General features: G+C 43.2%; 1 protein-coding gene across 2 annotated transcripts in view; it reads right to left on the bottom strand.

Moving 5' to 3' along the window:
• MTUS2 (microtubule associated scaffold protein 2) overlaps positions 1-26,801 on the bottom strand; it is a 197,286-nt gene that overhangs the window by 34,844 nt on the left and 135,641 nt on the right. For both annotated transcript variants that reach the window (XM_050904083.1, XM_050904091.1), the window contains one exon: positions 23,129-23,337. In XM_050904083.1, coding sequence (XP_050760040.1) covers positions 23,129-23,337 — 209 coding nt within the window. The remainder of the gene's footprint in view (positions 1-23,128; positions 23,338-26,801) is intronic.

The following is a 26,801-nucleotide window of genomic DNA, read 5'->3' as shown; positions in this document are numbered from 1 at the left end:
AGGAAGGTCACTACCCTCTGGACCTCGGCAACTACTTGTGATTGCAAAAGCACAGACCTCTGCAATGTACCTAGAGACTTTTGTAGTCCTCAAGGGTTGGGGTGTGTTCTTGGCCATGTATATATGTATATACACCACATAACCTAACCCTAACCCTAACCCTAACCCTAATCCTAACCTTAACCTGCATATATACACATATGTGGTGTATACGTCCAGTTTGTATGCGTGTGCCCACTGGGAATACATTTTCTTGGTTGGACCCGGGGCATGGAGCTGCAGCAGCCTCACCTCTCCTGGGCTGTTGCCTCTGGCGTGATATATTTTCCTCTAACAACTTACATTAAAGATAATGTTGGAAAGAGGCAAAACAGTTCAATGACTTACAACCAAGGTGGTATTTGTGCTGCAAATGACTACACTGTTTAGACCTGAAAAGCATTGTTTTCCTGAAAGCCAAATCACTACCAAACATACCAAAAACCTACATTGCCCTTAATGCTGAACAGCTGTGCCTTCTGGTAGGAAAGATGTAATGCTCAGGTCTGTGCCTCTCTGGACAGGCATTTTTGTTTCATTGTATTTTCTACTGTGACTGGTGATGTACAAAGTGATTTGGAAAATAGTAGGACCCAACAAGAATCTCCAGCAAAACTTTGTGCTAAATCACATTTAAACGCTCAGGTAACTTCCCAGTTTATGTCAGCTTCTTATTCTCTGCTCTTCCTCAGCCCCGACAGGTTTTTAAATAAAGTTTCAGAATATCACAGACAAGTAATTAAAAAAAAAACCAAACAAGCAAACACCAAAACCCAAACCAAACCAAATCAACAATCTCACTCAACATACATGTGTTTTAACATGTGTGTTCAGGATCTAACTTTTCTTTACAGCACGTGAAAATTAATTTGGTTGGCTACTGAACAGCTACAGAGTGGAGGTAAAAAGAGACTTTCATGTATGGTGAAATCATTTCATCCTCACTGTAGGAACAAATTTTTTGCCACACAACCTGAAGTCTGTGATTTGCATCTTTTACAGCCTAAATCCTGACTGGAAACATTTTAACTGCCATAGAAAAAAAAAAAATCATCATCATCATCTCACTTGTAGACAAATTACCACAGCCATTTCTCTGAGCTGGCCATTAGAACTACAATATTTAGATCAACATGTCTGACTATCAGGCAAGGAAAATAAACGCCTGTCATTACACCTTTTGTTATGCTTTTAAAGTGAAGCATCCATCTTCTTCAGTCACTCCACTAATAATGTTAGATTTGCTGTTTGCGTGTGGTGATAAATCCAAGCTAGAGATTGCTAGCAAGGTGTATGCACCACTTTAGTACCACTTAAGCACTAAATTGGAAGGTAAAATATTTAAGTGGAACTTAAATTAAGCAGAAGCCGTGTGTTGTCCTTCTGGCAAGGATGAATTGGGCCCCCAGAAGCTGATTTTACTTGGGACGTAGCACTGATAAGGGACATGATGGGGGAGCTGCTGGGCTCTTTGGTCAGCTTAGGTCCTTTTGGAGAAAGCGAGCCCAAACTTATTCAGTTTAAATTAAGCCTCATCTTGCAGGTCAAGATGTGTAGCATTAAGGTGAGAAAAGACCCAAGCTGAGAAAGCAAAAGGAAAATGGAAACTATTTTAAAGAGCAGTTCCTCAGTCAAATGCACAAAAAAGGATGATGAAGAAAGGAGAATTCAGGAAGGGTCTCTGTGGTGGGAGCATGCTCCGGGTTGGAGGTAGGTTACTATGTGGAGGACTTCGAACACACACTTGAAGGCATCAATGCCTATGGGATTAAGGATATAGAAATGGAAATAAGCATAACAGAGACAGGAGCAAAAAGCTTAGCAAAGCAGGCACGTCATGGGAGATGACAACCCCTATACCCAAATTCTATGAGAACTGACATTTTAAACAGCAGGTTCAGACGAAGGTTTTCAATTATCAGCTCTTGTGGCACTTGGATCAAATACTGAAAGGAATAATACATTAAAAAAAGAAGTGTCAAGCACAACAAAGCACCAAAGGCAGATAGATCCATGCCAGTGCAGACTGCTGCCTTTGTACACCAAAGGAGTTAATATTTTTAGATGAGGGTAATGTGTAACTCTCACTTATTGGGGACCAAGTGACTTCAGATACGGTGCCAACCACAACATTGCTTATTAGGCTGGGAAAGATGAGGAGTTGCTGAAGAAGTGTTAAGCAGGGAGGAGACATTTGGGGAAGATGGCAAGGAGCTGCAGTAATTGGAACTGCTGGGCTGAGTGGAGATAATTAATGGAGCTGTTCAAAGATCAGTCCTTGGGGCAAATTATGTTCACTTATGACCCTGGTCAAAAATTAGGGGAGTGCTAATTAGATGCTGGGATGCACTGTCCATCAAGGGGAGAGTCAAAACACCATGCTTGTCAAGCTGGAAGATATTTAGGACTATAGTAGTGGTCATTAAAAGAAATATAAAATACTGGGAAGTCCAAGGTCACAATCATAGGGACAAATAACAGGAATTTCAAGTAGAAGGTGGAGACTCATGACCTGGAAATAACAGCAAAAAAAGAGTGTTGCTTATTCAATCATAGGATGAATAAGAACTATGTCTATGGTACAGCTCTGAATAAAGCAAATACAACCTTAGGCTGTAGGAAAGACTAAGAGGGAAGTTTAAATGCTTTACGGAAAGCCCCAGAGAGATCTCACCTGGAACCTCACACAGTTCTGGTCACCTATGTTTTGGGGATATCAGTTCTGACCCAGGGAATATACAGCCTATACCACCGGAAGGTTGCCATGTAAGTACACATCTGCTTCTGCCTAAGAAAACAACAGTAAAGATGAAAAATGATAGCTTTCTATAAATACATCAGGGAGGAGAACACTAGGAGAGGGATAAGTACTTCAAGGTCAAAAAATGTATTTACATAAGAATAAAAGGGTGTGAACTTGGACATACGTAAGTCTTTCAGTCACAAGATGTTCTGAAACAGTCCTCTGGTAGAAACAGAGGAAAAGATAATGACTTCTAAGCTGAAATTTGATCATTTTCGGGAAGAGGTAATAAGATTTCGCTGTTGGCAACAGGAAGGGACTGCATTTGATGATCCAGGATGAACTTTGCTAGCCTTACGTTCCTATCCATGCAACACTGCTTGTCTGTGCAGTGTCACCAATATATTGCTACATATCTTGCTGATGGTCCACACCCAAAACGTGAGTGTGCCTCTGCCAGACTGCTTTGCATGGAGCTCTATCCCAGCAGATCTGATTCCCATTGCCCTTCAAGGCAGAAAGGAGAGGTCTGTGGATAAGACACAGACCAACAGGGCCTGGGAAAACCTGTGCTGTTAGTTAAAAACCACCTTACATATAAGTTGTACCTTTGTTTCCTTATTGAAAACAGAAAATACAGGTAAGTCTCACAAAGAGAGGTATTCCTTGTTATGTATAGGATTAGCAACAGGGATAAGAAGAACAAAGGCTGTTAAAATTAGGTTTTAAAACATCAAAATAGTAGCATACAACGAGCGACTTAACAGGGTATGTTTTACAAGGTACTGAGTCCTCCAACATTTATTGACTTCAGTGGAAACACAATGCAGTTAGCACCTCACAGGGTAAACCTCCTGGGTAATTAAAGGCCAAGGAGGACATCTATATTTTCTTAAATGTCCCAGGGGAGTTGCTTAGTCTATAAACAACCTATTCTAATGGTAAAGAGGCACCATGGGCATTAATTTTCTCCTACAGTGACAGAATCAATGCTTTCCTCCATGATGGGCATAATACAATTCCTATTTACTGTCCAAGCAATTCCAGTATTTTACATCTATCTGAACTAAATCGGGAGTAGGGCTTAATTAGCCATTTTTTATAATTTACTAAGGTCCCCAAATGGAGCACATTATTCTCTTTAACTCCATAATGGTCTTTATGTATCAGTGCATAGACTCTGTTATATAGAGGATAAACAAAATCATTTCACCCGTGTTCTAAACATATATCCTAACATATATAAGCAGTTTTGGATTCTTAACCATTAGTATCTGATGTCTCCCTATTTTATGGAGGTTGGCTACCCTTCCTAGGAGAGACATAGTGCTTTCCCTCGATCTTCACAGTGCTGGTCTGCAAAGGTTTGGCAAGTGTGAAGATGGAGATCCATGGAGGAAGACAGGAGAATGAAAAACAGAGCCAAAGTCTTGGGAAAGCTCTGGGAGATAAAGGTCGTAACACTACTATGTGTGTCACTGAGCAGGAGAATCCTTAAGTGAACTGCATATTATTCATCCTTTATGAAGCACTGAAAATGCTTGCTGAGAGGCATAGCATGCGAAGTATGTCAAACAAACATTTAACTTAAGCTGAATACTTAACAGTCTGAGGGCAAGAGCAGCAAAAGACACTACAGGGAACCTCAAGGGACACAAATTTGTTTGCAAGAGGACTGCCAGCTCTGGGAATAAGTTGATAGGACAGTATCAGTGGTTATGGCAATAAACATAGGAAACTAGGAGAAAGCTGAAGGAGACAGTGGTTAGAAGTGAGGACCGAGAAGACTGAAGACAACACCATAGGGATATGGAGAGAGATAACAGGGAGAGAAGGCTGAGGTGGGGCATACCACAAGTTGAAAAACTGCTTCACCTGGTAAAGAAACCAAAGAATGGATTCAAAGAAGAGATGAAACAGAGGAGACAGGAAAAATTGTTCTGAAGATGGCGTTTCAGAGGACAAAGGGCTATGCAGTGGAGAAGGGAGGCAAGGAACAGGATACTGCAGGAATGAGGAGATTAGGAGAGACGTGAAGGTCAGATTCAGATGACCTCATGCATAACCGAGGCACCGCAACTTCTGTGATGTCTCAGCTCTAGAGGGTGACAGACAAGTCAGGCTATCGGCAGCTGCCGCCTCCTGGCATTCTCTGCAGTCAACGGCGAGAGGTGCTTGTGACACCGACATTAAGCACCTCCAAAGGATGATGTGAGGAGAAGCCTGGTTGGCAGCTTTCAGCGCAGGCCAGGGTTTTGTCTAAGGCAGTGCCGAGGTAGGGTAGAACAAAGCTATTCCAGTAATGCATTTTGAGCAGGAGGCTCAGAAGATGATTGAGTGGCATGCCATGAATTATCGTTCATGACAAAGGTGGGAGAGCAAGGCAGGGAGAAGGGACATCCAGCACTGCCTGTGCAATTACCACAACCTATTTCTCTGCACGTACTCTTTTCAAACACTGTTGGTTATATTTAGTGTGACAGAACATGCAGGTGGACTTCCTCAGAATTTTGCTATCTACAAGAGAGAAGTTGAGTGTACTGTCAGAATTGCAGACAGCTAGGGAGACTGAATTTATTTTTCAATAAGCCAAGCATGGGCCTCAAAGCCTGCAATCCATTGATAAAGGTATTATCAATATTGTTGATTTTTTAATTCTGCAAGCCCTGTAATTCGGAAACTGTCTCAACTAATCCTCATTCCTCTTTCCAATTTTTCTTATTGAAAGTGCTAGTCACATTGTATTTCTGTGCGCACTTGAAACCAATAAAGATGAGTGCTGCTGTCAAAGGAGGTGATTTCATCCTCCCCTCTCCTGGTCACTTGTTTTGTCCCTGTTTCCTTCCTTATGGTCACACAAGTGTTTGGGCAGTGAATCAGATCAGGGTTAAAACTAAATCAGGGAGAAAGTGGCGAATTTGGGGAGAGACAACCTCCCTAGCGCAGGGCCAGCTTCCCCGGGCCAAATGCATTTGTGGAGTTCACGTGGCAGCCTCCACACTCTGCTGCCAGCTGGGAGGAGAGTCCTGTCACAAGCCCCTGAACCCTTAATCTTGCCAGACTGAAAACCACAGTGGCCTAAGGAAATAAGAAAAGCAAATACTTTCACTATCACATTTCATCTTCTTTGCTGGAGGTGTATTACGAATTTTCTCTGATGCAGCTCTGTTGTTAGTAACACGGTTCTCCACATTGGTCTTTAGACACACACATGTAATACATTATTTTCCAGGCTGGGTCTGTTATGTTTATTCTTACCTGACTTAAAAAAAAAAAATTCAGAAAATGTAATATAGTGATTTGGGGATTTCTGAAGATATGAGCAGTCAGTCGTGAGTTTCAGCTAGATGACTCAGCTGGAGCTGAAGGTCATGCCAGATGTCCCCAGAATGGCAATTTCCCTTGGATTTACAGTAAGGTTTCATATTTTGTGTATTACTCAGTACCATGAGGTTTTAATGATCCTCAGGCAACTTATATGGAAGGAAAAAATTTTTAATATAGTTTTTCAATTATACAATTACACTATTGTGTATCTGGACGAATAGAATGTTTGCTCCCGAATTTAACAAATTAACACGGACTACATGCTCTCTGTTTCTTAAGTGAGAGAGCCCAGCCAGCTGACTCCATTTTTAATTCAGTTCTCATATGAAAAGAAGGTGAGGGTCTAAACAGGATTCCTTCAGACTTTTGTTATTTCTGCTAGTGTAGCCTTACATTTATTTTTATGTCAGTAGCTTGTAAGGCCATGGACTAAAATGCACCAGAGAACAATATTTTATTACTATGTTTTCTAGTTCTTGATGTCTGGAATGGTACAAAGTAAGCATTTGCAGCGAATTCCAAATTAACTAGCTCTTGCTGACAAGGAATTCGTGTTTCCTCATAAGAAACATCATTTATACACCAGGATCACAAGGAACTAAAACAAATGCATGTTTTCACTGAACTCCTCACCTGCCCTCTACCCAGGAATACATCCCCTGCAGAGCTATTTCTAAATTCCAAACCTCTGAGTAGCTGGAAGCAGATGGCCATTTTCTTAAATCAACTTTGCAGAGAAATGTTCCCTTCTTCTCCCAACAAACAGGGAATCTCCTCTCTTCCACTTCTGAGTTTTTCTGGCCCAAAGCCAATCACAACTTCAAGCTGCTGTGTTTTGAGGCCAAGCAGAGCAGGGGACAAGTGCTGACATCCTGCGACAGCAATGTCAGTGGCAAAAAATTCCAGCAGCTTCACATGGACCAAGGTTTCTCCTCTCAGGAAGATTCCCAGCGCTCTGCTGAGAGGAACAGCACATACCCATATTAATGAGAATCCAATCTATCAGTTGTGGGCTTGGGATGTTTTTATACAAAGAAAACCTAACTCAGATGATTTTTAGAACTCATTTTAAAAATGCATCATTTACACTCATTTCTCTGTCTCCAGCATCTGCGTAGTTAGAGCTGGCTTTAAAAAGAAATCATAATAAACATTTCTCAAATCATTATATTAAAAAACCCACCACCTTCTGAAATTATTTCTCTAATGTGTGAGAAGTGATTGTAGGAAGCAGCATTTGAATCAGATCTCGGGGGTGAGAGCAAGGCCAGGGAATTCCAGAAGATAACAGCTGAAACCTTTTAGAGTTCATTTCTGGAACCAGAGGGCTCAGACCTGAAGGGGAGGTAAGTGAGAGACAGGCTGTGTTTTGGGTATCATCTGATTCAAACGCATAGCTACATGCTTTTGGATGGCTGTGAGGACACAGAAAGAATATCAAGTGGATATACTTTCCACTTGAAAGGATAGCAAAAATAAATGTAAAAGTCATTGGAACACAATAATTACTGTGTGGATATGTCCTCGAGTCACGGTCCATCTAGTCCAGATCCTGCATCTAGCAGTGATTATTGCCAGAAACTTCAGAAGAAGGTGTAAGAAGCCCTGCATTAGAGAGTGTGATGAAAACCTGTTCTGCATGGAGATCTTATCTTAACATCTATCTGAAACAGGCTTCTGACCTTAAAATAGGTGTCTCCCCTGTAACACCTATTGCATCACCAAATGTTATACGTCCAGACATTCTTGTTGCCAACAGATCTTTGTTAGAATTTAAGGACAAAGGACTGATTCAATCAAATAACATGATTTTTGTATCACAGGACATTATATTTTATGCAGTTACTGTTCTGTAACTGTATTTGATGAAAGCATCCCCTCTACAAAGGCATCCAGTGGTGAACTGCAGACATGAAGATGTAGAGCTGCTTCCTCTTCTCACAGTGGTTTCTTCTAATAACTGATCATCTCTACTGCTAAAAGTCTGTGCTTCTTTCACGTGTTGAAGGTGCAAAGCTGCTGCTTCCAGCCAGTGGTTTCTGCTAAACCTTCCCCTGTTGGAAGAAAGAGCCTTCTGGTACACAGCTGTCCCTTCTCATGGTGATTCTTCTGCTCTGGACTCAAGCCACTTTGTCCTTTTTTACAAAGAAAATGAATTGTGCTCTGCAGTCTCTCACAGCAAAGGATTTTTCCAGCCCTCACAGTTGCCTATTACTCTTCTCTGTTTCCTCCCCACTTTTTCATTGTTTCCTGAAGAAGTGTGGGCACCAATGCTAAATGTCATATTCTAGTATTCTCCCCAGTGCTGAATGTGCAGGTGTTATCACCCTCTTTCTTACTTCTACTTGCTACGTCTCTGCTTATTCACCCAAAGGTCTTGACAGTTTTTCATAACACATGTTCACTGTAGGAGCTCACATTGATTTGCTCTGACACCAGAAACTCTAATTACTCCTGGAGTTACTCCTTTCCAGCTGACGCCCAGATCACAGTTCTGTAGGCATGACCTGTATTCTGCATTTGCATTTATTCATTAACATCTAGTTGCATTACAACACATTTCGTTTGAATGGGCCCAGGTCGCTTCGTGATCCAAATCACTCCATGCTATTGCCAGGTCCAAATACCCTCTCTGAGCCAGGCTCTCCATGTGGTTAGTATCAGCCAGTTATGGGATGGTAGGGGTGAAGGGATGAAGTCTTGGGCTTGGCTTTGCACAGAGGCAAGTCAGGATTGTACTAAAAGACAGCTCCAGGCAGAGCCGGTTTCAGCTTGGCTTTGCTGCATCCATCACTCATCAAAAATGAATCAGTGGGAATGTGAGCATGTTGGTTTTATATGCTCAAAAGTGTAGGCAGCTTGCAGTCCACAAATCAAATATGTGGCTACCTAGCTGCTAAAATCTGTAACCACAATCCATATGGAATGCAATGGGGATATGAAATTGCACCTGCAAAATTGAAGATCAAATCAGAACTTCACTAATAAAGAAAGTGCTCCTTTTCTGTCAGCATGTCTATACAAGAGGTTTTTGCAGATGTGGCACACAGTCTTGAAAGGCTTAAAAGTGGGAATTGCAGTCATAGTCTATCTGTATTTTCAAGCTTTGTTTTGTACTGGAGCAACCTCACATCTGCCAGGAATTTTCATCAACAGGGAAAGTTCCACTGTATTGCTGCAAAATCCCTCTTGTATTGTGCAAAATCCCTTAGAATGCATCTGCTGATGGATCTACACAAGAAGACTTATGATATTTACACTCTCACCCCCTGGGACTGCAGCAGTAATTTTGGAGAGACAGAGAGTTATATCGGCAGAACTTTCTAGCTTAGGAATATGCGGTGGTGAGGGAACACAGTAAATAGTCTTCTGAAGTCTTTCTGCAAGTGACATTTAAAAATACCTTTAGGGCAGGGGAAAGAAGACAGAATATTTTTTTTAATGCGCCTAAAACTTAGTAACTTCGAGTACTTCATTTTAACTAAAGATAGGTGAAATGCTGTTTTACGTGCAACAGAAGATATTTCAAGACTGTGGGAAAGAAGTTCAAACATTATAGTCATATGCATGGCACCTACACAAATATAGGGCATATATATTCAACTGTTCCATGCTTATTTCTAAATTAATCCTTGTTAATGTATTTACCCATTGTTTTGAGTATGTTATGCTCCTTTGTAATGTGTTTGCTTTTAAAAATACCAGTTAGCAAAAGGTAAAAGCAAAAAAGATCAGGCCAAAGATTTGGAAGCTTGTGCCAAATCTAGAGGTGATCTCTGTTTCTTTACAGTCAGAGCAGAAAGAAACCCTGAAACCTTTTTCTTTTGCAACATGGTTCCCACTGGAAATGCAGAGAGCCATGGACAACATCCAGTCCCTCCTGAATATTTTCCTCCTACTTTCCAGGACAGAATAACTCTGCAGGCACTTACACCTATCAAGCATCTCTTTCCCTAGCCCGCAAGTTACCTGCGGGTTGTCGTTGCTGCAGCATGCTCAGAGTGCCTCTCCAGAGGGCTGGGGGGCTTTGCCTCCTGCCTAAAGTCCTGCCTTGGTGCTTATCTCCTGCCTGGAGTTAAATGTGGGGCAGCTTAAAGCAGGCAGCTCAACATGACACAAGTTTTTTCAAGAAGCTCCAAAAGCCATGTCCAGAAATACAGCCAACTTCAGCTGCTTGAAAGGATCACTACTTACTTCACAGTCTTGTGGTCAGACCAATCCCCTGAGCTAAGGCTTGGCCTGAGCAAGTTGCCTATGCCAGGTACAGGAAGAACGTCCCATGTGCCAGGTGATGCAGTACTCCAGATTAAGGGAAAAAACAGTTTTCTCTGCTCTTGGGGAAGCTGAGTCCCTGCACAGAACAGAAGAGTCATGGGACCAAAAGGGGCCTCCTGCAGCATGCAGCCAAGCGCCTGGGACACCAAACCTCAGATGTATAACGGCATCTCAAGCACAGCCCCAGAAAAAGTCCAAGTTCAGGCACCTCTCTGGTGAGTGATGGAGAACCCCAGTGCTCCCCAGTTAGCACACCAGAGGTGCTAGGGCTTCTTGTATGATCCGTGGGCAGATACCTCCCATATGTCCCCTAAGGGGAAGCATCCCTCTGGGTCTGTCAATTGACTGTCGACCAAATGTGGGTACTCTGCGAGAGGCCAGACCCCCTTCACTTGACACCTACACTGCACCCGTGGCTGCTGGACTGAGCCCTGCACTGAGCCCCGTGCTCCGACTGGCACAGGAGACCCATTGCAGAGCAGAGGAGAGGCCTCCAGTTTGCTTTCTAATGTCTATTCACCTCTAGCTCAAAGGTAAGAAACATTTCATTAAGGACTAAGTTTTGCTCACATCACATTAAAGACTTCTGGGACTACTCAGTCTACTACTATATACATATCTTTGTCTATAAAGGTATCTTAGCCTTCCTTTACAAGACTTTGTGATTGTCTCTTGTTAGCTTAATGGACAAGGTGTTGATGCTTATATTTGTGATAAATGTATAGAATTTCAGTTTTATTTCAGCCTCCTTACTTTAGCAGTAGCATTCAATATATACAATTACACAACATGCTCCTTTTTTATGTCTCTCCAAACAGAATTCTCTACACTATATATACCAAGGTCTCTTTTCTCAGTGTACTAAGCAATAAAAAGAAAGGAAGAAATGTAGCTTATTTTTTCCCCACAGATGAAATCAGAGTAAGATAATAAGAATGGCTGTGCAGCCTGTTTGCCTCGGAGGCAGCCATCAGCCCAGCGGTGCTGCCGAGGACACGTACTGCTGCTCATTTCTGCAGCAGCCCAGAGACACGTGCTGCACCGCAGGAAACACCGCCAAGGGCAGGTGGGACGAACTTGTGTGGGATGTAAAATATTCATCACACCCATTTGGTGTAAATGAACACGAACAGTGGGACTATCCCTGTCTGCAGAAGGGAAACTGTACTCACTGGGCTCTCTTCTACAGCTCATACAGAGCTGCATACACACAACCATTGCTGCCTTCGCACCTCCCAATGTATGTGCTTTTGCTTTGACTTCTTGCCTACCCTCACTATTGCACTTAGGTGACGCATTGGCAGGACAACGCACGGTCCGGTCCTTCTCCAGCGGTGCCTGTCACTGCGACCCTATCGGTGGTCCCAGGCCCTGTGGTGCTCCAGCCCTATCCCCCATAAGTTCACTGAAAACACGTCTCCCCAGAGGACATTTGAGACAGCAGAACAGACTGTAGATGTGTGCTTGCATGCAGGTGTGTGTATCTGTGTGCCGGTACACAAACACGTGACTATCTTGCCATATAAATCCCCGAATAAACTAGAGAGATGGTAATCTCCAAGACTCAGTCACTTTGACTCCCCAGTTTTAATCGGGCTATTGCCTATTAAGATGCTAAGAACTCCAGCTCTGGAACATCGTCTTTATACCATCTGCAAAATGTCTAGCACTCTGTTGGGATAACTGGAATAATAAAAAAGTTAATGTCCTAAATTCTAATGAGATTGTTATATAGAGGTCAAATATTAACTAAAAGGAATACATTAAGTCAGCCAAGTGCTTTCTGTTTTTAACACACCCGATTCAATCCAGACAACATCTTTTTGTTCTTTGTTCTGTGTAATTCAATTAAACACAACAAGCTAATGATACTTAAACAGATTTTACTGCACTGGCAAATAAGAAGATAAAAATTGATTTTTCAAGTAAGGCTAACCTTTATGATTTGAGATGGCTAAAACCAAATCAAGGCAATTATACATCTAGTCTGCTACTTCTGCAATTAAAAAGCTGGCACGTAGCTAGTTTGATGGACATTTAGCATTGCCAGACCTTTGTTGTGGATAATAAATCATTCCTCTTACTAGGTTGCAGAAGCAGTAAGATCTCTTAAACAAACTTAATTTCCATTGCACTGATCGTTATTGCCATTATTGTTATGATGCCTACACATGTCATTATTGGACATGTCTATATTAATGGAGCCATGCCACTTTGCCCTGGGGGTGATGTAAAACCACCAAACAAAAGTATTACTGCCAGAGGTCTAAAAATACAAGCAGGGAGAAGGTAGGAGAGGCCATAGGTGTGTATCTGAGGGCAGGAGAGCCGCTGGGATGCTACAACAGGCATCTCCAGGTGAGGCTGCAGCAACAGACTGAGCCATCAGGTGATGCCTGAGGTTGGCCACATGGGCAAGAGGGACATGGATCTGCCAGAGGGACAGGTTACTGGGAAGTAACCACCAGCATGTAAATATATGTCAAGTAACTCAGTGGTCATTGCTTCTTCTGGGTGGTGTAACTGGGTAGTAGCTCTCTTTCTAGGTTGACTGTGACTTCCCTTAGACTTTTCTTCAAAAATTTGATCTTGAAATTACTTCTGAAGATTGTCTGTGAATCGGGGCATGGCCTCCCATTTTACAGCAACTTTATAGACTGACATTTGGTCTCATCATACACTGAAATGAAAGTGAAATCTTCTGAATATGTGTATAAAACAAGAGCTGTGCTGAAAGGTTTGTCTCTGAAGGGAGGCTCAGCTTTTTGACTCCCAAAGAGAGGATGGGATCCCTCCTACCCAGACAAGCCAGGGCTTGTCCACCCCACTGCTAACGAGAGTTAAGGATTCTTTATTTCCTCCCTCTTAGTGAAAACTTTGTCCAGCTTCGCCAAATTCCCTGAAAGGTATCTATGAAATTTAATGTGTTACATATTTCTGTTCTCTCATGGAAGCAGAAAAATTCTTCAATTTCTAGTGTGATTAAGACTTTTGTATATGAACCCTGCACCTATTGATCTACAATGAATTGCAAAGTCTTTGTTCTGTTACATTCTTACTAGAAATCTTGGTAGAGTATCTGTGGAGAGCAACCAATGAACCAGCCAAAGAAAATAAAAAAAAATAACGATGATTGATCTGAGGAAATTGCCTTTGCGGTATGTGTCCAGCAGTAGCTGCTGTACTGCACTGCTTAACATGTCTGTGGGCCCTGTATGAATCCTGTAGCTACCTTGCTGGTGTTGGAGCTGCCTGATTTCAAGCACCTTGTGAGGAAGGTGCAGGCTTCCCATCCCTTCAACTGACCAGGAAAAGTAATTTAGAAACATCTTATATTACAGCTTCTGTTCAGGCAATTTTGAAAATAAAAATTGTTAATTCAGAGACAAGAAAATTATTAATTCAGAGAAAAGCATGGCTACTTCCCAGTCAGTTCACAATCATTTCCATTTATCCAGTGAATAGAGTCTGATGTTATAAATGGATTCAAAGTACTTAATAGTTCCACAATTACCCTTCCACAGGTCTAACCACAGCAGCCACACAGGGTCTATGAAAGCATTATTCCAGACTGCCTGTACCAAGAACATGTTTAAAGCAAATGCTGCTAATACTTTTCCGGCACAAAGTACTGATCCAAGAGTGTCAAAGTCTCTTAGTCTCAAAGAATCGTTATTCACTATTGGTTTTTTTTCTGATGAAACAAAGTTTCATGGAAAAATGCAGGCACCTTCAGTCCAAAATACATCCTTTGGAACATTTTGGTATTGACAGATTGAAACTACCGCTCTAACAAACTCTGCCCAGATCCATGCTGGATTTCCTTGGATGGACAACGTGATGCTATCAGGGTTTTTCCCTGAAACATAATCCCAGTAAGCGCAAGCACCATTGGACTACTGATGGGGCCAGAGCTGAGTGGCTGTGGTGCTAAGACCAAGCAGGATAGAGATCCTCACGTTGTCTTCAGGCCTGGAGAAAACAGATAATAGAGCTCCCAAGCTCCCTGTTGCAGAAATGAAGGCCAAACCTAACAAGAGGTTGGAAAGTGAACAGTTACTCAGCAACTCATGGTGTCCGTGTAACCTGAGAATGGCATGACCAGTGTTTCTTGCAAAGAACAGGATCCTTAACTAAAAATAAATCCTCCAGTTTAAAGTGGAAAAGAAATTCTGAATCTTAGAAAACGTAATTTTGGTTAACTGTGAAAGAGGTATTTAATATGTATGGGATTTAGAAGAGGGACACATTTTCACTGACTCCTTTGCTGAACTTAAAGAACGGCATGAAAACATTGCTCTGTCCCCTGTATGAGCAAAGGCCGCAATACCGCTGGACCGTATTACTCATCATTGCTATTCACACAACTCCCAATGCGTTGCCAAATCCCTCAAGCCCACCAGAAGCCAAATACCCCACTTGGAGGCTGCCATTGTTACAAGAGCCACTCCTGACTCTCATTCTGCTTTTTTCCTCTGAATGCAGTATAAAATCAAGGCTGTCAAAGTCAGTTGCTTACATGGAGATCAATAATATAAACAAAAGAAGAAAATAAATTCACCTTTACCTGATACTTGGCACACAGCCTAAATATATTTCCCTTTGAGGACAACAGGTAAATACAGAGATCTTTAATTTTTAATGAACATTTAAAACCTTTTCAAGAGGAGCATCAGAATGCCTGGGGCTATTTCTTTTTTTATCTTGAAATTTGAAATATTTATGTGTAAGCAACAAAATTCTTCTCCAACCAAGGGCTACAAACATACTTTAATTTGGGTGTTGTTTCAAAACAAGGCCATGTAACTACCCCAGCTCTTCCCAGGGAAGCATGTTCTTCCACCCCCCAAAACCAAAATTTGTGCTATTTGTCACAGCAGCGGCTGTGAGAAAGCCACTGAGGACAGGGGGAGAAGCCAAGAGGTTCCCTGCACTTTCTTCCCTCCGTCTTGCAGGGACTGAAGCAGAGCAGGCCATGCTGTCTGGGAGTAGTGTAGGGTATCTGCAGAAGTCAAACATTTGCTGCCAGTTTGGCTGCAAAGCTGGTGAGAGACCCTTCTGTCCAGGGTCCCCAGCTGAGGCTGCCCCAGGACACTTGTATTCACCAGTGAAAAGCTCTAGATAGAGATTGGATAGCAGCACTTTGTGTCTTACCTAAACGAACCCTTTTAAGTACGAGGTGTCTGAGGACACTGCTGTGCATTGGATAGTATCGTGACCTGCAGAGTAAAACACTGAAGATGCAGCCAGGTGCAGAAATCAAAAGCAGTGACATGTCTCTAGAGCTGCCTAGCATTAGTTACTGCTCCAAAAGGAGAGATGGAGAGGTCAGGCAGGACCACTGGGCAGTTTTCGCCCCTGCCCCGGCATTGCCTTTGCCAGCGGCTCTGGGTGAATGGCTGAAACAGCTCCATTTCAGCTGCAGCTTGGCACACGCTGCCTGTGCTGCCCACAGGTTCCCGCTCACTTGCCTCCCTGTCCCCCTCTGCCTCCAGAGTCAGTGGGTTACTTCCATGAGGATTAGTCTGGCATTATCATGACCCCATCTCCAAAGTGCTGGCAGCGGTGTGCCACAGCCAGCCATGCCAGGCAAAGCCGGGCAGCGCCTACTCCACCGCCACAAATGGGTCCAGACAGGGATTGTCCTCTGACACTGCAAAGGAAACAGAGGCTACGGGGAGAGAATAGAAATCTCCACCAACATCTCACAAGTGGAGTCCCCCGAGCACTCCTTTTTGCTCCTTTTCCACTGTGTAGTCCCCAGTGGCCAACTGCTGGGTGAAGATAATTTGTCCTTGATTAACACCACTTTTTTTATATATATGTGTGTATATATATATGTATTTTTTCACTTTTTCTGCTTTTAACTCCTACTCAACTGAGAACATGTACAATTAGCATGTTTGAGGCATCTCCTCTTGACACAGAAGGAATAAGCAGCCCTTTTACTAAGCAATTAGTTCTTCACCTACCACTTTCCCAGCTATGCTCCCACCTGAATTTGCTCAAACATCAGCCTTTAGTGTTTCCCCTTAAAACTCTTCTGCAGAGCCTTTGTGCCTGCTCTGCAGCCTCAGGATTTGAGGCAGGGGGAGGAGTTTGCTGCTGCCCCCTTCCTGCCCCTCCAAATGCCATTGCTTACTGCCTGCTTCCCCAGGAGTGAGTTACTCACTCCCACTTCTTGCCCTGCAGAACAGGGTCTGAGAAAACCATCGTATTAGAGACAGGGGTGGCCCAGCAAGTTTCTGCCTCCTTTTTTTATTGCTTTCCTGGTTCTTCTCTCCTCCTCAGCCATATGACCATAGGGCACAAGCCTGGAGCAGGGAGACCCAGCCAGACCTGGGAGAAGGGGCTGCACCTTAGAGGCAGAGGTTATCTAATTGCCCCATTTGCAGTGAGGAAGGAGCTTGTGCAAGTGAGTCTACATCACAGAGGAAATCCTGCTGTGGGACCTGCTATCCAGAAGCACACAGCTAAAATGTACGGAGTGGGAGACTGCACTGCCCGGCCCCACTCCCACCTCACACAGTGCCCACCCCGGGAGCCTTCAGCGGGGCATTTCTCTCTGTTTTCTTGCAATACCCAATATCCCCCATGATCATCTCCACTCCAGCCAGCTCACACCCCCATGCCCCTTTGATGGGTGTGCGACTGCATCCAAAAAACAGCAGCAGCACAGTGAAGCGGTGCAGTATGCAGATGGATGGACGTCCATTCCGTGGAGTGGATCCATCGTACAGCCACAGCACGTGGTACAGCACAGCACTCCCACTTTGCCCAGTGAATAAGCATGTCAGTACTCATTTCTGAATTTGCTTATCTCCTTCATTCATTATGTAGCCCAAGGCCTTATTTATTACCCATGCTATCCTCTGCACTGACAGCAGTGTTGATTTTCCTCACAGGCTGTTCTTTTTTCATCTCACCCCAATATCGGAGTGCATCACAAATACTAATTTTTTTCCTCCACGGCGCCCTCATGTGATGGCAGTTCCCTGGTGTCCCCATCTAACAGCTGGGCACTGAGGCACAGGGAAATTAAAAACATCCCTTAGATCCTGTGCTAGGTGAGAGGTGGGTTTTGCTGGCAGACTCAAAGGGTGCAGTGCAGTGAGTGTCTGGCTCTGCAGTCACAGCAGCAGAGCACAGAGCACCGAGAAGTGCTGCGCGAACAGAAAATGAGGGACACACTCTGGCACAGAGGTGGAGAGCTTGGATTAAATGATCTTCCTATAGGCCCTGTGTAGCATCCTCTGGTAACATCCGGTTACCCAGAGGATGAGGGGAAAGATATTCAGCTGCTTTAAGGTTTCTATTCTTACAGCACCTTACCTTCTCACTGCCTGTCTTTCAGCATCCACAGCAAATAAGCAGGGGGCCTCAGAAGGCAATTTCTTTCAGTTCACAGACCCTGATCCATTCCTTGGGCAGATTGACCATGTGGCAGTGTCCTGCAGGTCCCATAGCAGCCACATTATAGAGTCTTCATTGTAATGCTTGGAAGTAAAGAAGCACCTCTCAATTCTTACTGTTCTGTTTTACCATAACTAGTAGTCCCCAATACCAAATCTTGTGCATTTCTACTTAAAAAGCAGTTTAGAAAGCCCTAAATGATGACAAAGCTTCTTTCTAATTTTTTTTCTCCCAAGTAAACAAAGTGTTTTGTTTGTCTCGCAATAAAATGTTTTTGATTCATATCCCTAAACTGTCAGGGTTTGATGAGTCCAAAATGGATTTTTTTCCAGGACACAGAATGAAAATGTTGAGTTGTTCTGACTGCTCTGGTCTCCAGCCACAGCAAAGAAAAGAATGAACTTACTAAATAGAGGAAAACTAGCCAAGCTGTAATAATGATGAGGAAGAAGAGGAGTGGCACTTTTCTAAAGACTATTCTTGGGCCAAATTCTAACACATTTGCAAATGTTGGGAAAGTAGTACCCCTGAAAGCCAGAAGGTCAATCTTTCTGATGAGTACTGACTTCTTACCATTGTGCCACCACCAGGCACAAACAATAGATATATTTCTCCTAAACTCATTCTTAGAGACAGTTGTGAAAATAAACCATTTTCAGCTCAGCCTGGGATAAGCACTTGAAATGTTAGCCCAAATTACTGTTTTGGAGGCAATGGTGGGTAGCACCAAGCAACTTACAACCAGTACAACCAATTTTGCCTCTAACACAAGAGGTCATTAGCATTTGAACAAGGTAGTTACATGACACTGGGTGGCGTATAGTCTGTTCATAGGACAGAAACATTACTCTGAATAAAACACACAAGCACACACATATCTCAGTTATTTGAATGGGGGAAAAGGTTTTCCTTGTCCATCCTAGATTTTGCAGGATGCGGCTACGTGCGTTTACTTGTCTGGAAGTTGTGTATTGTACACCCACCCAAAAGTAACTCACACTCAGGTGTGGAGACAAACACACACACACACTGGTTACTAGTGATACCACTTTCCCAACGTTGGTAGACACAAAGTGCTGGGATGCCATCAAGTACGGCAGTGCTGTCCCAACTCTTGTTCAGGACATCTGTGTGGTTCCCCCATTCCCAGCTGATCTGATTGCATCCCCATGCTGGGACCTGTCCTGAGCAGTTTCCCCTCCTGTGACGAAGACTGCAGCATGTGGCCATGCTACAGGTCTGGAAATCCCTCCATGCCCAAGCAGACTACGGGACAGACAACCCCAGCATAACCTTTTCCCTTACCTGCTCGCGCCCTTGGGATCTGCAGCCCAGAAAGGATCCCTTCCCCTCACATGCACTGTAGATGTGGAGTCCTAATTTGAAATTTCAGAGGCAGAACTTGCTAACCAGACTCCACATTTTAGCTGTTCAGGCATGCTGTACTGGCAGAAAGGCGTTAGCCCAGTTACCAGGGCGTGGGTGCAGTTTCGCCATGACAGTCCTCAGCACAAACACATCTGCTCTGAGTGTACTAGGGATACGAAAGTGGATTTTTTTCCTCCTTGTTTACGTCCAGAAGGATTTACCCTCCAGAATTTGTCACTTTGGGCTACTCTCCTTTAGATGGCACTGTTACCACTTTCAAGAGGGACTGCTGCTGGCCACTTTGCTGAACAGGGCTGAAACTGGGCCAGGACTGTCGTTATTGCTGGGCTAACAAGCCAGACCAGGTCAGGAGCGACCCAAGACAGGGGGAGCCGTTCATGGTATTTGCTTTAAAAAGTCTTCATGGTATCCTCTTCATGGTATCACTCCAGCTCCTGCCAGTCAGTTTTTCACTTTGGAGTATCCCTCACAGCAGAAGAGTTGTATTGACATGATGAACACCCAACACTAAGGACAAACTCAATCTGCTCCTTTTCAGAATAAATTTGAAGCGGTTCCCAAAGTCAACAGGAGTCATGCATGCCTATCTGAGGGCCTTAACTAATTAATCTGCTAATTAAATAATAATTAGAAGCCATGCTGTCCACAGTCACTACAACCATTACTTTTCATAACTAGCTAAATGCTCATGTCAGAACCACTGGTTTAGATTTTTTTGTCCACTGCCTCAGTCATCACCTGCTTCGATTGTCTAGGCTTTTTCCCAAGATAGCAAATTGGTTTAGCTGTCTTTTAATGAGTCTGTATTAAGTACTGCTACATGTTGTGCACTCCTTGATGCCTATTAAATGAATCTTGCCTATTAAGAGCATTTTCAACTCAGAAAGAGAGATGATTCCAGGATACAATTCAGCAGTGGTCTGGAACAGCCAGAAAACAAATCCAACAAAACCAAAGAAAATTGTCATGCAACCTTAAGGTTGCTACAGCAAGTGCTTAAAATTGGAAAGCACTCAAAGAAACTGCTGATGTGGGCCAACACTCTTTACTACATATTGACACGCTCTTTCTTCAGCTAAACATGTCTGTTGGATCGCTTGCATTAGTGCTTTCCCCAGCTTTGGAGAGAGAACAGAAACAGCGTGAGCAAGACAAGAGAGCCATGGGCATGGGGAGACTCCTACCTGTGTGCAAAACACTGTTCCTTTGGTTGCTTTTAAGACTCAGTCCAGTCCTCGCTGCCTGGGAGCACAATTTCCAACAGAATTCAGCTCCAATTCAGAGAAAAATCTATGTTTTGGACATTATTTTGGTGTGGTATAAGGAGAGAGAGAGACATACTAAAATTAGGTTACGGGTTACTATCAGCCCAAAGAGGCTCCTAGCACCAAAGTAGGATTGGGCCCTCTGCTAAGCAGAGTAGAACTGCCAGTTGGACAAATCAACCCCAAACCTCTCTGGAATAAGGCCCCACCTTGTTCCTGAACGAGTATTATTCCCTTGCCAAACTGCAGTTCTATTCAAACCTCAACCATTTTGCCTGCAGGCTTCTCAGAAACAAGCACACACAATTATTATTATTTTTATAATGGGAAAAGTTTCTTTTTCCATGCTGCCCTAACTCAAAGCCAGGCAACGCAATTTTGCTCAAGCTTTCAAACAATAATGCCATCTCAGAAAATGTCTACAGATTGTATTTTCGAATGACACTCAAAAACTTGGAAGTCTGTGTCTATGTTGCAAGACAACAGACTGCCCAGTTACACAATTGCTTGAGTAGTCCCAGATCATCCCACTACATGTAGGCTCTCAACTTAAGCATCAAATTTAAAAGTGCAGTAGCCTTAGGCCTCCCTGGAGGCCTCAGTCAAGACAGGCAAGTACCTCAAGCAGAAATTCAGAACTTTGGTGCTGTAAATAGTCTTCTGGAAGTGCTCATCTGCCTCCATTCACTAAAAATGGAGCCTAAAGCAACCGTACTCCTAATGTAGGTACCACATCTGAGTGACTAATGGATAACTGTTGGGCTCACACTGACTGTGCAGCTCATCACCCAGGGAAGCCAGGGGTGTCTTTGTCTGGGAGGAGTCCATGTTACATGGCTCCCAGTAGTGAGCAGCAAAACACAAGTGTCTTGCACTGCACTGAGCAGTAATGTGCAGATACATATACTCCAGGGCGACCAGGCAAGCCCAGAAGGGACTGACACTCAGGCTGAACACAGGCAAGCGAGTCCAGCAGTGGATCTGAAAAACATCTACATCTAACCCTGCCCAAGCCAGAAGGCGCTTGAATTCCACAGGTATATTATTTTTTACCTCCAAGCCCTCCAGGCACTCAGAGGAGTATTACTGCAAACCCCCAGCTGGCCTGATAGTGCAGAGGAGCTGTGAACATGAGGCACAGCTATGCCCGGCCAGGACTCAGAGAGGACTCTATTAAATAAAGTCCCCTGAGGTGTTCAATTTGGGAGGCATTCTCAGGACAGATCTAACATGCACCAACAGGATGAGAGTCATCTCAAAGCTCGGCTGCAGCAGCTGTTCTCATTTAAAACATATCCAGAGGAGACGAAGGAGGTATGCCCAAGCTTCCAGAATTCCTTCAGCAAACTGTGAATGAGGCATGAGATGAAAAATCTCTTCCCAGTGGACAATGCATAGACAAAGCTGAGCAGACACTGCTCTGCCCTTTTTTGTTTCCCTCTGCTTTAATCAAGGACGCTCCACAGTCAGCTCCAAAAACAAATCAAAAAAAAGCTTTACAAATGCCCATCAAGCCCAGAAATGTCAAGACTAAAGAAAAATAGAGGGGAAAAATCCCCTGGGAAGGTATTTAAAATATTCAGTACTTTTTAAAAATTCCCTGTTTTTTCAGGTCAGTGAAGCTCCCCCCAGCAAGATCAGCTCCTACTTAGGGAAAAGTGTGAACTACAGTATTTGTTCAAAGGTAACCTCTCCCACTAATATAAAAAAAAACTGAATAAAGTATTTCAGAGTTTGCAAAGATTGTTTGAATCTGTGTTTTGTTTTTTGGTTTTCTTTCTCCCATTTAATACTGAAAGTTTACTCTTGTCTCTTCCAAAAGTAGACAAACAGGCAATCAAGGATATTATCCAAACCTTGGGTCCTACTGCTGATGATCGTCTGCCTGTTTTACAAACTAGTTGGGACACCAGCTTAACCTGGGATGGTACAAAATACATGGGCATCAGGGGAACCAGGTCTGGACCTCAGAGCCCAGCTAGATTTCCCAGATCTCTAAATGGCTTTTGAAACAAACAATACCTACAAGTCCTTCATGGTTACTGTGGTCATCTTTTGAACTTTACTCATTTTGTCTTGGGTTTAGTGAATAAATAAGCTTCTCTAATTATTGACAACATTTTCTTTATGTTCTCTATACCTGATGAAAGTAATGTCCTAAATGCTGAGATAATGTTATTCTAACGTCTTCAGGAACTGGCACCTCTCTAACAGGGACCACTCTGCCTGATCTGTGGTGAACGGGAACAGTAGATAAGTACTGTGAGAAAGCAACTCTTTTCCTTCCTCCAACATCTTTGGTTGACTAAATGCATGGATTGTTTTTGCATTTGTTCACAAGTATCAATATCTCAGTTACACTTTCCATTCCAGCTGTAGCAGTCAGGGACTGGGACTTCTAAGTTTCTGCATCTGCTTCACTCCTTCACATCCTGAAACCACTTTGTGCTTGTGACAGATGCTTCAGTCACAAGTCTTCCTCTTCCAAGTTCTTGAACTTTGATTTTCAAATACATGACATCAAATAATAATTCCCTCCTCATAATAACTGTTGCAAAGAAATTACATGCTTTGCTCCCAAGAACAAAGTTTCAACGACTGTGGAATAAATTTGGGCAAGTGACTGGTGTAAAGGCAAAGTATCTTTCCGATGGTAAAAAGTACCCATTGCACTTACCTGCCTGAAAAAGTGCTGTGTTGTTATAGCAAAGACATCAAAGCCACAGCTGGCCCTTTTAAGCTCATCTCGAATATTGCTTAATTGCCGGGACTGCTCATCACACTTTTCCTTCAATCTCTGCACGAACTGCTTTTCAGCGTCTCGACTCTCTCCTGGTTTGGGGGAGAATCCATTCTTTGGGGTGGTTGGCCTTTGCTTGGGATGTCCTATAAAGGAGAGAAGAAAAGACCATCAGGGTCACTTACTTTATACGTATGGACATGACCTTTATGTGCTTCTAAGGCCTTTGGGACTCAGCCCTATAAAAGAAAAAAAGGTCTGTAGCATTCACACAGATCTGTAATGACTTTCAAAAAAAGCAAGAGCACAGTGAAATACGTTTCCCTAGGGGCTAAAGCTCAAAGCTTTTTAACAGTCATCTCACCTCAGGCTCTGAGCCTGAAGGTCTGCTACGAGCTCAGGAGAGCTCTCTTAAGAGTGTCTTACTGAGAACTGAGGTCTTTAGAGGAAGGATTCAGCTCACCTATGTTAGACATGTACAAGAATAGAGGTCTGCGTCTTGATGTGTGATGCTGAACCCTCCTGAATGGCAGTGAGAGAAATGGGCACTTCCAGGTTGAGATTCACCTTATCCTATTGTGGATGCGGAAAACAGTTGGATGACATTTACACTCTACACACGATTTCTTTGGCCAACTGAACCCCAAGCTCGGTGACTTGACAGAGGTGCCAGATTTACTTTGCCTTTGCAGATTTCCTTTTGCCTCCAAATGGGACAATGTGGGGCTGAAGCTGTCCTTCCCTGAATGCAAACACAGCATGGGTTGCTTGCTATTGGGGTATCACAATTTCTTTTTATCGACAGTACTGCAGTCTACCTTGCCAGTTCCTCTTGCTCTCCCCTTTATGACACTTTTAAAGTTGCAGCACAGAACAGATATGTATAGAAATGTCACCAGGTACCACATAATGCTGACTAGTTACACCACTGGCTCCGCATGGCTGCTCTCTCTGCACCATCAGTCACACCAGAATCACTATATGGTCTGCCTGCAGAAATGGGTCCAGACAGACTCTGGGTCCTCTGATGTGCTCCAAGTTGGCTTGAAGCAAGCCTGATCCTGTATGAAGATGTGAAACCACTAGTGTAGCTTGTCTTTAGGGTATCAGCTCAAATACAGTGTCATATTCACATGAATGGCACGAGAACTAAAGCTTACTCATGATAAGCCACTTCAGGGAAGTGAGGCTTTCATCCTAAATTAAGTTCATATCCTGCTTGAGTCAACCATTCATTTCTCTGGATATACTCAGTAACGAGGATGAAGCAAGAAGGGGTAGTGTTCTGGTGGTGTCAGGTTGCTCAAGCCACTGCTTGGACAATCTGTTTTGTCTTTATATTCTTAGCTTTCTGAGAACTCCCTTCTGCAAGCATGTATGGTCAGCTGGGCAACATCTTTGCACAGCTTAGCTTACTGATTCTTTTTGCTACCCTCAGTTTCTCCTCAGCTGGTGCTTTTTAGCTCATTCCCAAATACTGGCCAGGAATCTCTGGTTCTCTTCCTCAGCTCCTCCCACTAGTCTCAAGCTTTTAGCCTAGGAGCTAGAGTCAGTAAGAAAGAGGGAGAAAATAGTCAGACACCTTGTTCCCATGTGTTACTAGAGATGGCAGACATTGGTCCGGAAACAAATGAAAAACGAACAGAAGTTAGCAGAAAGGGTTGGGTATGCAAGAATCTGAAAAAAGGATATCTTGTAGTTTTATAGTCTTGTAGTATACAGTTCCCGAGAAACAATGCAGAAACAATGTCTCTAACCAGTTCTCAGCAATGAATGTAACAGGGGACAGTATTCTGACATGGATACTACCCACCCCTTTCCTAAAACCCAGAAGAATCCTTCCACAGAGATACATCTGATGGTATGAGTTTGAGCCAATTTGTGAAGCTGAGCATTGTTCCAGAGGTAATTTTGGCAGATGTACTTTAGATATTTTAGATCTTTAAGACTGTGGCCTGGGTGTGCAAACGGATCCTTAGGGCAATTTTACTAGATCAGGCAGGGAAGCAGTATGGCTTTGTCAGAGCAATACCCTAGGAGTGTATTCCTACTTTTTCAGATCCCCAGCTTGTGTGGAGCCACTGAGAGCATATCTTCCAACTTGCTCGACTACATTCTGGCTCCAGGCTAAGCTTACAGGGAGCTAGCTCCAGCAGAGATGCTCCCTCATGTCTCCAAGTATCTCATGCTGCAACTGCAAAGAGCCACATGTGCCAAACAGCCTCTGAAACTCTTTGTGCCCAGGACTTGCATTTGCAAAAAGGAATATCAGGTTTCGCAAGATGTCAAGACTAACTTCATGACGTTGCAAGACCTAAATAGTACAGTACAGGATGTTAGAGAGGACTTTCTGTCATTAAGAGAGTTCAACCAGCATAACTATTGTCTTCTATCCATTTTCATGTCAGTTAAAGCCTGTACACCTTTTTGTGCAGGAATGATATTTTCTTACAGATCCTTGAAAGGGGCTCTTAACTGGGCAGTAGGTATTATCACAAAATAAGAAATTCATAAAAGCAACAGCCCTAAATATCTGTCTTTTTAGTATAAAAATGTCAGGTTGCTTAGGCAGCATGGTGATGTTACAACAGAAGGCATAGGGAGAAGTGTAGGGGGAAGCCCTTGAAATCAGTCCAGTTTTAATTAAAACAGAAACCCATCAGGTTGTTTTGTCTTATATCTTTCCAGCTTTCCTGTTCACTGGAACATTTGAAGTGCACATCTCTATGTTGTCCTTGTCAGTATTATAAGCTGTCCTTGTAAATTAAACTGTGCTATTCTCCTCAGGGATAAATCTGAATTTCTCGGTTCATTTGGGTCTGAAAAGCAGCTTACTAAGCTTATTCTGCCATTGATGTGTCTCTTCTGTTGCTCTGCACAAAACAGGGTATATATTAATGATGCTGGCCCTAATCCTGAATGTCCTTTTTGCTGATGGTGGGACCAGGGGGGCAGATCCACTGTACACTGAAATCACTGAACCCCTTTGATCCGCTTCAAAACTCCCAGGTCTTTTTTATCTACCTGAGTGTTTGAACTGAGGAGACATAACAAGTATATACTCATAATTAACACAGTCCATGAGGATTTAGATGAGGAATGCAATTTATTTGCCTTTTAACTGTCCAATTTTTGACATTTTGGTAAGGGAAGTGAGGAAATTACTTTGAGAGGTTTGATAACAAGCAATTTGTAGAGTGATAGATGTCAGAAAAAGATGGCACCGTCCTGCAATGGGGTGGAAGGAAAGCGCCTGCATCGATGTACACCTGCTCCTATACACAGATTTCAGGAATGGTATTGCATCAATAGATAAAATTGAGATCCCTACAAGACTCTGTGTCTCAAAACTCCCTTGCAAGTCTTCAGGACTGATCAAAGTTCTAAAGATCAGATTCAAGGCTAAAAAAGAATTTGTATGACAGTCAAAAACCAGCTCTGATAAAAACAACTGCATGTGAGGAGGCCAGTAACAGATGGAAAACAACCTAGAAACGGCACTCAAATTTTAGAGCCTGTTCCATGGCCACATGCAGCTGTGGTGGAGTTACCTGGGGGACACATGCTCTCCTATCACAAAGTGTAAATGCCGCACCAGTTTGTGATCCTG

The sequence above is a fragment of the Gymnogyps californianus genome, chromosome 1 (assembly GCF_018139145.2).
Source record: "Gymnogyps californianus isolate 813 chromosome 1, ASM1813914v2, whole genome shotgun sequence".
In the NCBI taxonomy this organism is placed as follows: domain Eukaryota; kingdom Metazoa; phylum Chordata; class Aves; order Accipitriformes; family Cathartidae; genus Gymnogyps; species Gymnogyps californianus.
This window is presented reverse-complemented; position numbering and strand designations above follow the sequence as displayed.